Below are 13,036 nucleotides of genomic sequence, written 5' to 3'. Positions count from 1 at the left end.
ATATGTGTATATATATTTTGGAAGTGTACTTTGGTTCAGTGGAAAGAGTATTGTTTGTTGTCAGGAGACTGACCTGAGTTCCAGTTCAGATTTGCTACTTACTATCTGCGTGACCTTGAATAAAACTCTTAATCATTTCTGGACTTGATCTCTCATCTGAAAGAAAAGAGAGTTGAACTACTGAGCTTCAAGCTTCTGTCCAGCCCTAATATTCTGTGAGATTGCAAAACAAGGCACGTCTAGGGGTCAAATGTAGGCTCCCTTTCAGACAGGCAACTCAACGGAGCAGCTGAGATGCCCAGCCTTTCTCAGGGGCCTCCACCGCCTTCCCCTCCTCCATGTCTTAGCAAATATTAATAGTCAAGGACCTCGCTGAATGTGGTTTTTAATAGAATCCAATTTCAGTCCATTTAGAGTGGGACTTTTCATGCTGACTTGGTAATTTGAACTATGCCACGCCTGATGGACTGAATGCATTTTCCCTGCCTCCGCTGCCCGCCCTGGGCTGCTGTGGAGAGAGAGTGCTGGCATTGGGACCAGGGAGTGGGGCATCTTAAAGCAGCTGCAGACCAGCTATTTGACCTCACGGACAGTCTTGTCTTTCCTGCCCTGAGGCATGTGATGAGGATACCAAGGGCATTGGAAGGGGAGTGGGCAATGGCCATTCTATTTCCTGGCAATGGCCGTCTCCTTGCAGCTTAGAGGCTGCTGGCTTCTGGTGGACTGTCAGGAAGAAAACTGAGTTCATCGTTGGATGTGACTGGAAGACAGCTGATTCTGAGAACCATCAGAATTATTCTAACTGATTGCTGTGGAGTCTCTTTGAAGCCTGGAGAGGCATGGGTTGGAGCATGGAGCTTCCTCTGTCTTTCTACTTCCCACCTCCAAGTACTTGTCCTGTTTGAGCAGAGAGTAACCTAAGGGCTTGTTGGAAGGTTTCCTTCCTTCTACAGTGCAGAGAGGGGGAATATGGAAGGTGAACGTGCAAGTATTAGCAGCCACGCTATAAACAAGGAAACTGAGGCCAGGGAGGGTGGGGGAAGGAAATAAATGTTTTTTCTGTGCTTATTCTGTGCCAGCCACTGAGCTGGGACATAATTATTTCTTAGTCCTCCCAACACCCTTTTAAGGGATAAAACATTTCCCCCAGCCTGGCCAACATGGTGAAAGCCCGTCTCTACTAAAGATACAAAAATTACCCAGGCGTGGTGGTGTGTGCCTGTAATCCCAGCTACTCAGGAGGCTGAGGCAGGAGAATTGCTTGAACCTGGGAGGTGGAGGTTGCAGTGAGCTGAGATCACGCCACAGCACTCCAACCTGGGCGACAGAGCAAGACTCTGTCTCGAAAAACAAAACAAAACATTCGCCCCATGTATAGGTGAGGAAAATGAGGGTCAGAAAAGTTAGACGACTGCACCAGGGTCACACAACTAGCAGATGTTAAAGCTGGTATTCAAACAAAACTCCATCTATCCACTGTAAAATGTCACATGGTTTGAAATGGTGGAGCGGTGTGCTCTAAAATTTGCTGGGCCTCAGCGGTGGCCCCTTAACCTGGTTAGTTACCTCATGGCATTAAAAAAACTATCCTGAACATTATCCCTGTGAAACTGATTCAATGGGTCTAAGGTAGAGTCTGAGATTATGTATTTTTAAAAAGCTTTTCCAAGTGATTCTGATATCTTGGAAAGCACAGGGCTGGAGCATGGCTTCTCTCCTGACCCAAGTCTCTCAGGACATCTTCATTTCTCAGAAGCACAGATCTAGTCCAGACCTGCATTTACCTCAAGTAACGTTTGCCACTGAACCCATTATTCATTCATTCCAGGCTCAATGCTCAACGTTTTCTGAGTACCTACAATGTGCCAGGCATGGTGCTCGACATTCTGACTGCAAAGATGAATATAACACAGTGCCTGTCTTGAGGAACACCCAGGGTGTGCGGGAGATGAATGTAAACTAGAAACTACAATTTGTTGTAGCAAAAGCTAGGCTGAGGTAGGCTTGTGTTGCTTTAAGAATTCAGACTAAAGGACCAAAGAAGGCTTTCTAGCAGTAATCCTGAGTTAAGGCCTATACAAGCTAGCAAGGCAAAGAGAGGATTGAAGGGCTAAGGAATAGCCAGTGAGGCAGAGGGAAGCAACAGCGTGGAAAGGTCCAGAAACCCAGCACAATGGTTCAGGGCAGCACAAGATGCTGTGCAGCAGTGGAATGTAGGATACTTTGGGAAGCAGACCAGGAAGTGAGCCTGGAAAGATCAGTGGAGACAAAATATGAAAGACCGTGTGTGTTGTTAAGGCATTTGGCCTTTATCCTAAAAGTGACGAGGTGCCATTAAAGATTTTACTGTATTTTTTTCTTGAGACAGAGTCTCACTCTGTCACCCAGGCTGGAATGGAGTGGCGCCATCTCGGCTCACTGCAACCTCTGACGCCCAGGTTCAAGTGATCCTCCTGCCTCAGCCTCCTGAGTAGCTGGGATTATAGGTGCCTGCCACTGCACCCAGCTACTTTTTTTGTATTTTTTAGAAGACATGGGTTTTCACCATCTTGGCCAGGCTGGTTTTGAACTCCTGAGCTCATGATCCACCCACCTTGGCCTCCCAAAGTGCTGAAGTTGTGGAGTGACATGGTCAAATTGTGTTTTGGAAGGGTCACTCGGATAGAAATAAGAGAATGAACTGTAGACAGACGCCGGCAACAGAGGAACCAATTAATTGCAGAATTAAGAATTTATGTATGTCAAAAAGCACCATAAACAAAATTTGAAAGCAAAGCACTTGGAAAGCATATTTGCAGCATTTCTTGACAAAAATAATATTCTTAATAAAATTACAAATTGATAATAAACATACCAATATCAAATAAATAGAAAATTCACAAAGAAAGAAGTACAAATGGTCAACAAGCATATGAAAATGTTATTCGCGAAGAATCAAAGAAAGTTAAAATAACACTGACATACTATTATCCCAGCTATCAAATTGGTAAAGATTTGATAAGTGATGATACCTAGTGTTAGGGTGCAGGAAACAGGGTACTCTCTAGACTCCAAATAGGAGAGTGTTTTGGTACAAACTTTCTGGAGGGTGGTTGGCAACATGTATCAAAATTCTTAAAAATAGCCAAGCAAGTCTCTTCTTGGAGTTTATCCTAAGGAAATAGTTATAGACATGTGCAAAATTTAGCTACAAGAATGTCAGCTGCAACACTATTTACAATAAAGATTGGGAACAAATGAAATAATCACTATTTGGGGACTGATGATAAGAAAAGGGTCCATCCATATAATGAAGATGCTGTTGAGAAAGTCTGATATGCAGAAAATGTTCATGATATTATTAAGTGAAGGAACAGAAGGAGCAAAAAACAAAAAGTGTCCAATATGCTGCCATTTGTGTGTGATAAAAGAATATATACATATGTTTGACAATGTGTAAGCATCTCCAGAAGGACGTAAAATAAATTAGAGGGAAACTAGATGCTGGCAGACAGGGTAGGGAGAAGATTTACTTCCGACTACAGAGCAGTTTGTACTTTTTGAATCTTGTGTCTGTGTATGTATTACATATTCTAAAATATAAATACACATTTGAAAAGTTATTAAAGAGTATATTCAGTGTGATCCAGTTTTTGTTTAAAAAAACCCACAACTGTGCGTGTGCATGTGTACATTTACACCAAAAAGAACTAAAAGGTATATTCAAAAGAATACACATTTGTCTTGGGTGGTAAGCTTATGGATTGGATTTTGTCCTTTTTTTCCCTAAAACTTCTACAATACACACATGATGCTTTCACAATAATTAAAAAGCATTAGTTTTTCCCCCAAAGAGTCCATTGCAAAAGTCCAGGCAGGGGATGACAGTGTAGGTCAGATGCATGATTAGTACTCCAGTTATATAGGTCAGCAGTGACATCCACAAAGTATGGAATTAAATCACAGTTCTTGTTTTGGGGAGGGATGAGGAGAAGGAAGCTGAAGATTTGGTGGGGAGAATGAACCTGGTTTTGTGCTCTAAAGCCTTTGTTGGACAAATGCACAGAAAATTCAGCCCTATCACCCCAAACATCAACCAATACCCCCGGTAGCTTTTTTTCTTTGGGATTATTTAACTTCGGGTCACAGTGAATGGAGTTCCAATAAACCTGTATATCTAAGTTACCAAACAAGCAGATGACCTGGACGCTTGTTCTATGAGATTCTGAGAGGCTGTCCTCATTTCGTTCTGTTTTTTGATCTTTCTACATGGGATGGCTACAATCATATCCCCAACTGTCCAGCCCTGCCCCAGCACACTCATGTAAACAAGACCTCTCTCCTGTCTTTGCATGAGGAATAATTACTCGGAGTCCTTCCTGATGCATAAAGACCAAGGGAAGACCCTGGCAGTTTGAACTGGTTCTCCGGGTGACCTTTGCCCTTCTCTTCATCCTTCAGATCCTAACAAACTATCTGCCAAATCACAAATGTTCTAAGTTGGAGGCTTGGGAATGGGGGTGGGAGTCGGGGGGTTTGAACACATGCCCGTGTGGGGCCATAGGGTAGTTTTGGGTTAGGGTCATATAAAGCCAGCTAGGAGGAAGAGGAAAGACAGCCTAATATAGTAGGGATTGGGGAGAATGTGGCAGCTGAAACAGCTTCTTCCTTTTCCTCTTCTCCAGAGAGTGAGCTCTAGGTGAGTAATGGCAGGGCCCTCAATATTTCCAGCACCTTCCCATAGCCCCCATTGAAAGCCTTTGGGGAACTATGTGAATATAACTTACGCTGCTCTCTTCTGGGCCCCTCAGCTGTGATTGAATTCTGCTGTGGTGGGGCATCTGCTTATATAATTAACCCATATTTAACTTTGTGTTTCCTTTCGGTCTCAGTTGTGACCCTTTCCCAATGCTGGGGATGGGTGATGAATGCTAGAGGAGTTGTTGGGATACATGCTGGCTCCATCAGTAAGTAGAATGAGCAATACATAGACATAACTATTGGACCTCAGCTGCCTTTTTCTGACCTGTCACTGCTCTGACCACTAGGGATTCTGGCCTCTGGTCTTTTTGGGCCCTTGAGTAAATACAAGAGAAGGCCATGTACCATCACTGACATCATGAACACTTTTCAGGTTAATACATATAGTCCTCTTCTCAAATGGTTATAATTGCCCAATATTATACTTATAGAGAGGCAACTAAGTATAGCACAGGCACCAGCCAGAGCTCTGGAGTCAGGCAGGTCTGGTTCAAATCCTAGCTATGCCACTAAAGGCCATGCAACCTTGGGATAATTACTTTTTCTGGTTTTCAATATTCTTACCCATCAAACGGGAACAGTATCCCAGAGTAACTGCATGAAAGAAATGAGATTATACATGTAAAGATCTGAAGATAATGCATTTAATAAATCCTAACTATTCACATTATTGCATCTGTATATATTTTAATTTTGTACAACATTGTCTTTTCACTAGTCACACGAAAATACATGAAAGTGCTCTGATAATTTTAAAGCATTATATAAATTAAAGGTGTCATTGGTAATAATCTCATATGCATTTCTTAACCCTTCCATTTCCTTGAAGACTGAGACTACATCCCATGTCCCACAGCACATTGCACAATGATGGGCAAACAATACGCCTTCAGTAAGTCTTTCTTGTTTGACCAAAGCAACATGGCTTAGCATAATGAGCACAGACATCAGGAGACTAGGCTGGGATGAAATTAGTTTAAGGCAGGAGAGCCAGTCTGCAGTCATAATTTATTCATTCAACAAGTATTTGTTGAACACATTCTATGTGCTAGATATTGAGTTCGGATAATTTCATCAAAAGAAGATTGTACAAGTTCTGACAAAGCCAAGCCCCTGGGCTGTCTCCACAATCCCAGCCCACTCTTAAAAGCACAAAGGCTGCAGCCACCATTGTCTGCCACTGGACAAATGGCCAATTGCTTTGGGGGAAGCCCCATCCTGCCTGGCTGTAAGTAGCTCTGACTGAGGGTTGGAGGAAGGAGTAAAAGTGAGGGAGCGGGCTGCTTCCAATAGAACTGACAAGAACTACTACCTGTTAATTTATTTTTATTTACACTGAATCAGTCCACAGTTCATTCCCCTGGTCTATATGATGCTCTTTCCCCGGTCATCATCTTTCCCTCCCTGTCACTTACACAGTCACCCTGTCCCAAACCTTGGCCCACTTCATCCTGCCCTTCTGCGGTCACAGCTGCCTGCTGGGTGGGAGTCCGGGGGAATGGTATGTGTGGTCACCAGAGGGCACTGAGTGGGCTTCAGTGGCATGTGAATCCTGGCAGAGTCTCGGATCCCTGACGGGGAGAGGAGAAAGCACAAGCCAAGACAATGAGTGGGGGAAGGAGGCAGGGGCTAAGGTGACTGGTCAGGGGCGGGGGTGGGAACTCCAGTGTACACATTCACAGTCTCTATGTCGGCTTCACCAGTGCTTCTGCTGTTTGTCTCATCCCTGGATTTCGAACAGTTGCCTTGAGATGCTCTGGCTCTGGTCTGTCAGGAAGGTGTGGAAGGATCCAGCCCATGGGCTGTGTGCCTGCTGCCTGTGGGATGGTATACCTGCCAGGCTCCGCCTCTGTCAGAAGCACTGGCCAAAGTCAAAGCCACAACAGCCTCCCAGCCCATGAGACTCCTCTCCAGCTGTCCCAGCAGAAGTCGGGCCCCTCTCAGTCGCTGACCTGCCAGAGGAGAGGATGTCTCCAATGTCTGGGTGACCTACCAGATTCCAAATTTGCATCTCTCCTTCTTTTCACAATGGGAGGAGACAAAGAATTGGGGTGCAACAGGAGGAAAAACGGGGAGCCAGAAGAAGTGGGGAGAAAGGGACAGAACCCAGGACAGGGCTCTCCACCAGGGGGTGTCTGGAAGTGCCCGGTCAGGCGTGTGCGCAGCTCTGGAGCTGCTTCCTGGTTACATGGCTTCTTTCTCTCTCTGGGAGCATCGGCTGAGCTTCATCTCTGTCAGCTGGATATACCGAATCACGTTGGTGTCTGTGAGGAGAGAAATAAACCTTAGGGAACACCAGGTAAGGGCAACTATCACATTTACACAGAATCAGCAAAGCCTGTGTCTGCAGACAACCAACAGGCCAGGCTCACCCAACCACGGTCCCTTCTGCCTATCCATGGTGGCTGAGAGGGCAACTAGATGTCGGCCCTCTCCTTCACTGCCTCCCCTTAGCAAACGTGGACAGGTTGGCATGACCCAGGGGACATGAGAGAGGATGGGTGGGAGAGGAGAGAGAATTTCTCTCCTTCTTTCTATGCAGCAGCATATCCCAGTGGTTTGCCAGCCAGCGCAGTTAGTTCAGTGAGACCCCAGTTGGAGTTTAACATCAGGCAAGTTGCCACCTTCTCTGAACCTCCTGTCCCATCTGCAAGAAGCAACCTCCACTTTTTTTTTTTTTTTTTTTTTTCTGAGATGGAGCCTTGCTCTGTCGCCCAGGCTGGAGTGTAGTGGTGCAGTCTTGATTTGCTGCAATCTCCACCTCTCAAGTTCAAGCAATTCTCCTGCCTTAGCCTCATGAGTAGCTGGGATTACAGACACATGCCACTGTGCCCAGCTAATTCTTGTATTTTTAGTAGAGATGGGGTTTCATCATATTGGCCAGGCTGGTCTTGAACTACTGACTTCAGGTGATCTGCCTACCTTGGCCTCCCAAAGTGCTGGGATGACAGGCATGAGCCACCGTGCCCAGCCAACAAGCTCCATTTTTGAATGCCAACCTTGTGCCAGGTTTCTAACCTTCATGATCTCATGTAATCCTCACTACAATCCCGCAAGGTATGTATCCTCCTCTTCACTGTGACAAAATGGAATAGGGATCTTGAAAGATTAAGTCAGATGCCCAAGGAGACACATAGTAAATTGTGTGTCTGGCTGCAAAGCCTGCCTCTCCTGAGGACTGTAATACTTGCCTCATGAAATTGCTCTGAAGTCCAAAATAGGTAAGTCTAAAAGTGCTTAAAACAATGATCAATAAATATTAGTCTAATGTAATTTTTTTTAAGCTTGAAGAGTTTAAAATGACTTTGCTTCATTGTCTTGTTTTTGTCCTTATAAGTAGGGTCAGATGACCACCTCACCAAAACAGGGGCATTTCTTCCCAGTTCCTGTTATTAGCGAGGAGGGCACAGCATGGAACAACTGCTAAGTTCCACACACACACCAGAACATAAGAGTGACGGGGTGCCTGGAATAGTTACTTCTGGAAGTAGAAATGAATACTATATCATGCTAAAAAATGCCAGGCATATCCTCCAGAACAGTGTTGGCAGATAGCAGTGCTCTAGAAAATTCTGTTGAATGAGTCCAATGCTTAGTCTTCAAGCTGCTTACAGTTGGTGGAACACAATTTATATACAGAAAATAACAACAAGGTGTTCTTTAAAAAGATAAAGTATACATTTGGACGTTTGTAAATTGATCCTAAAGTTCTTTAAAACTTTTGAAAGGAGGATTGTATTTAAAAAAAAAAAAAGGCTGGGTGTGGTAGTTCATGCCTATAATCCCAGCACTTTAGGAGGCCGAGGCAGAAGGATTGCTTGAGCCCAGGAGTTCAAGACCAGCCCTGGCAACATAGCAAGACTTCATCTATACAAAAAATAAAAAACATTAGCCAGGCATGGTGGTGCATGCTTGTAGTCCCAGCTACTAGGGAGGCTGAGGTGGGAGGATCATTTGAGCCCAAGAGGTGGAGGCTGTAGTGAGCTAAGATCATACCACTGCACTCCAGCCTGGGTCACAGAGCGAGACTCTGTCTGAAAAAAAGAAAACTTAATCATATAAACAACAATAGCAACATCTAGTCAAGGTTGTTGTTTAAATGTTACTTCCTCAGAGAGGCTCTTTCTGACCACTTCGTCTAAAATAGCTCCCCACCTTTACTCTTTTTTTTCCTGAGACAGAGTCTCACTCTGTCACCCAGGCTGGAGAGAAGTGGCATGATCTCGGCTCACTGCAACCTCCGCCTCCTGGGTTCAAGTGACTCTTCTGCCTTGGACTCCTGAGTAGCTGGGACCACAGGCGCGTGCCACCAAGCCCAGCTAATTTTTTGCATTTTTAGTAGAGACAGGATTTCACCATGTTAGCCAGGATGGTCTCGATCTCCTGACCTCCTGATCCACCCACCTCGGCCTCCCAAAGTGCTGGGGATTACAGGCGTGCACCACCGCACCTGGCCTTACTCTTTTTTTTTTTTTTTTTTTTTTTTAAGACAGGGTCTTGCTGTCACCCAGGCTGGAGTACAGTGGTGCCATCTTGGCTCACTGTAGCCTCTGCCTTCCAGGCTCAGGTGATCCTTCTGCCTCAGCCTCCCAAGTAGTTGGGATTACAGGTGGCCACCACCACATCCAGTTAATTTTTGTATTTTTAGTAGAGATGGGGTTTTATCATGTTGGTCAGACTGGTCTTGAACTTTGGAGCTCAAGCGATCCACCTGCCTCAGGTTCCCAAAGTGCTGGAATTACAGGCATAAGCCACCACACCCAGCCCTCCGTTTACTCTTGATCTCTTTATTTTGCTTATTTTCTTCACAGCATTTATTACTACTAAATAGGTCATTTGTTTACTGTCTGTTTGCTTGTTTACCAGTTGACTTCCAGTCATCCCTTGGTGGAGAGTCCCTCCCTGGGTTCTGTCCCCTCTCCACACTTTTTTTCCCACTTACAATAGACAGTGAGCCATTATAATATAAGCTCTTTGAAGGCAACAACTTTCTTTGTTCACTACTATATACCTAGCAACATTGTACCCCCTCAATAAATATCTGTGGAATGAATGAATGAATGACTGGTGGATATGGTCTAAGTGAATGGTATAGATAACACAGGTCCTAAGGAATAGGATCTGACTGGAGGAGTCAGAGCATGCTTCCTGAAAGGTGCTGGGCTTAGCACCAAATTTGCCTGTTTGTATTCTGTATCATCAACCAGATGTGAGCTCCTCATGGGTAGGGACCATGTCTTTTCATCTATTCCCTTGGTGCTCAGCACAAATCTTGGCACATAGTATGAATTCAATATATATTTGTTGAATAAGTGAAGAGAGCTGGATTCTGAGTTGAAAAAGATGAGGAATTCTCTACTCTATTTGAAGAGAAGAGGTGCCCGTGCTCCCTGGAACTCAAACCCTAGACAAATGCACGGGCTGTGTGCTCCTCTTACTTACGTCTTATCATATATCTGATCCCTAATTTTGCCATCTCTGCCCCTGCCTGGCCCTCCTAGCCAAGAAAATGCTGCAATGAGAAGGTCCCAGGAGCCACCAGAGCGGGGAGGAAGTAAGAAAACGGCTATTTCCGCCTTACCTGTTGGTTGTTGGGTCCTTGCTTCTTTCAGGTAGTAGAGTGCTTTGTCATAGTCCCCAAGGTGGTAGAAGGCCACACCAGACCGGTAAAGGGCCTTGAAGTTCTCCCCTTCCTTCTTCAAGACTTTGAGGCAATATTCCTTGACTCGTTCATAGTTTACCAGCTCAGCCTGGAGCAGGCAGGCTATGGAGGAAGGGAGGGAAAATGCCATCAGCACAACAGCGGCCGGCTCTGCATGTCTCCCTTGAGTTCCCTCTCTCCAGAGGTTTAGCAGGGTTGGGGTTTTCTACTGGGGTTTATGTCATGGGATTTGTCTTCCAATAATCCTAGGCTCCCCGACCAGTTTCATCACTAACAAGCGATGTTAACAAGCCTTGAGCAAGTCACTTAACCTTCTGTTACAGGTTGAATGATGCCCACCCTTCCACCATGAAAAGGTATGTTGAAGTCCTAACCTGCAGTACCCAAGAATGTGACCTTATTTGGAGACAGGGTCTTCACAGAGGTGATCAAGTTGAGGTCATCAGAGTAGGGCCTAATCCAGTTGACTGGTGTCCTTATAAAAAGCGGAAATATGAACATAAAAACAGACACACAGAGGAAAGACGACGTGATAAAACATGGGGAGAAGATAGCCATCCATAAGCCAAGGAATGCCTGAGGCTACCAGAACCTTGCAGAGAGGCATGGAACAGATTCTTCCTCACATCCCTCAGAATAACAACCCACCAGCACCTTGATCTTGGACTCCTAGCCCCTGGAACTGTGAGACCATGCATTTCTGTTATCTCAAGTCACCCAGTTTGTGGGACTTTGTTATGGGCAGCCTTAGGAATAAGCTACCAGAGGCAATCATCATCATCTTCATCATCATCTTCGTCGTCATCATCACCATCATGGCCAATATTTGTTGAGTGCTTACCTTGTAGAGATGCTGGTCTCATTGTTTTATATGTATTACTGATATAATCCTCAGAATACTCTGATGTGGGTGCTATTATTGTTTCAATTTTACAGGTGAGGAAGTTGAGGCCCAGAGAGCTCAAGAAATTTCCCAAGGTCACACAACGTGAAAGAGGCAAAGATGGGATTTAAACCGAAGCTGTCTGGCTCCAGAATCCAAGTCCTTCCTAATCTAGTTGTTGGAGGGATTATGTAAAATAATGGCCATAAAGTACTTAACGTGGGTTTGGCACATAGCAAGCATGAAAAAAATGTTAGTTAACATTCTTAGAATTCTTTTTAGCCTTGTACCAGTAACATCTGCCTCTGACTTCCCTCAAGTTCCCTTTCATATATATTTGTCTCTGCAGTTCCTGAGAAAAGGGGCTTTCTAGTAGGCTAGTGACCAGCTCATACAGGGCACATGTCTGGACATGACAGACCTAGGTTTCCCAGGCAAGAGGAAGCTATGGCAGGCAGGTCTTATGGTAGAGAGCCCTCCCCATCCCACAAACAGCCATCTTTGAGTAAACCGTGTCCCTTTGAAACTTTCTCTTACCAGCTCTGAGCCACAGGGAGCCACAGGGCTGGGACTAGGGTGATGACACGCCTGGAGGATGACTAAATAGCCTTGAAGAATGACTGAAATTTTGTGCCGTAGGCACCTCCCTCTAATCCCAACCCTGCTGAGCCACCTCACCTCCATTTAACCACTCAAATATCTAGTAGGCATTGACCAAAGGCAAAGAATGTTGTATATTTGGAGGGATTACAAAAAAAGAGACAGGAAAAAGGCACCTGTCTGCTTCTTCAAAGCACATAAAAACAGAGACTTAGGAGGCAAAACTGGTGCTTCTGTTCACAACCCGGCTGGGTGGCTAGGGGAGAATGCTGATGCCCTGTTCCTTCTTTGTGCCCAGACTTTTCCACACTGACAGAAGACACCTCAGGATAGAGACAAGTCATTGATTTCAATCTTCAGGGATCTAACTTCAGTCATTCTGACCCCTTAAGTAACTTCTCAGGTATCAGAATTGCTGAGATTTTTTAAGAGACCAGACTTCTCTTTGAGCATTTAGGACCAAAAAAGTCCATTCTTTCATAGAATGAGGAGAAATACACAGACTCTCAAGATGAAGGTATGAGAACCAGGAAGTGAAAAAGAATCAGCTCAGATCTAGAAACTGACCTGTCAGGTTTCACTGGCTGCAGGGCAGAAAGCCAAGTCGACAGAAGCAACAGGCTGCTAACCCCCGAGGGCAGCTCTTGTTCACCCAGGACTACAATCTTCTGGTGCGCCAGGGGATCCTTCTGATCAGCTGATGCTACAAGCCCCGCTCCCCTCTCCTTCCTCCATGGTGGGGTCTTAGGCCCTTCTGTTCCCTTCCTCACCCCCATGTTGTTGGAGCCTGTGCTGGTGCTTATATGGCTGTACAGAGAGAGAGAGGGGTTTCTGTACAAAGTTTCCTGGATGTGAACCTCAGTGAATGCTATTTGTGTGGACTTGGCTCCAGCACCTGCTCCCAGAGCTAAAAGCTGTCCTGTCCACAGCTTCCACACTCCCTGCCTGATGTCCTCTCTGACCAGGCCCAGCAGCCCTCTTCCTGTCCAGCCCTCCCTCTTCAAACAGACACTTATGTTTGCTGACCCTGGCAGTCTAGGAAAAGGACCTTTGTTTTGTTTTTTTTTTTTTTCCTTTTTTTTTTTAAACAGTTTTGAATGCATAAAATGGTGATGACAGGGGAGGGGAAGCAAAGAGGCCTGGAAATGGGG

The 13,036-nt window shown here is 45.2% G+C and overlaps 1 protein-coding gene across 1 annotated transcript in view; it reads right to left on the bottom strand.

Moving 5' to 3' along the window:
* Nucleotides 1-5,362: 5,362 nt before the first annotated feature.
* Nucleotides 5,363-13,036, bottom strand: part of TTC9 (tetratricopeptide repeat domain 9) — a gene marked incomplete at its 5' end in the record, with an annotated part of 31,864 nt that continues 24,190 nt past the window's right edge. The window contains 2 exons of the mRNA XM_017882743.1: nucleotides 5,363-7,004; nucleotides 10,322-10,504. Of these exons, the coding sequence (XP_017738232.1) occupies nucleotides 6,925-7,004; nucleotides 10,322-10,504 (263 nt within the window). The remainder of the gene's footprint in view (nucleotides 7,005-10,321; nucleotides 10,505-13,036) is intronic.

Source organism: Rhinopithecus bieti, unplaced genomic scaffold (genome assembly GCF_001698545.2).
Source record: "Rhinopithecus bieti isolate Rb0 unplaced genomic scaffold, ASM169854v2 scaffold_13259, whole genome shotgun sequence".
Taxonomy (NCBI): domain Eukaryota; kingdom Metazoa; phylum Chordata; class Mammalia; order Primates; family Cercopithecidae; genus Rhinopithecus; species Rhinopithecus bieti.
The sequence above is the reverse complement of the archived record's forward strand: the minus strand, read 5'-3'. Positions and strand labels throughout refer to the sequence as shown.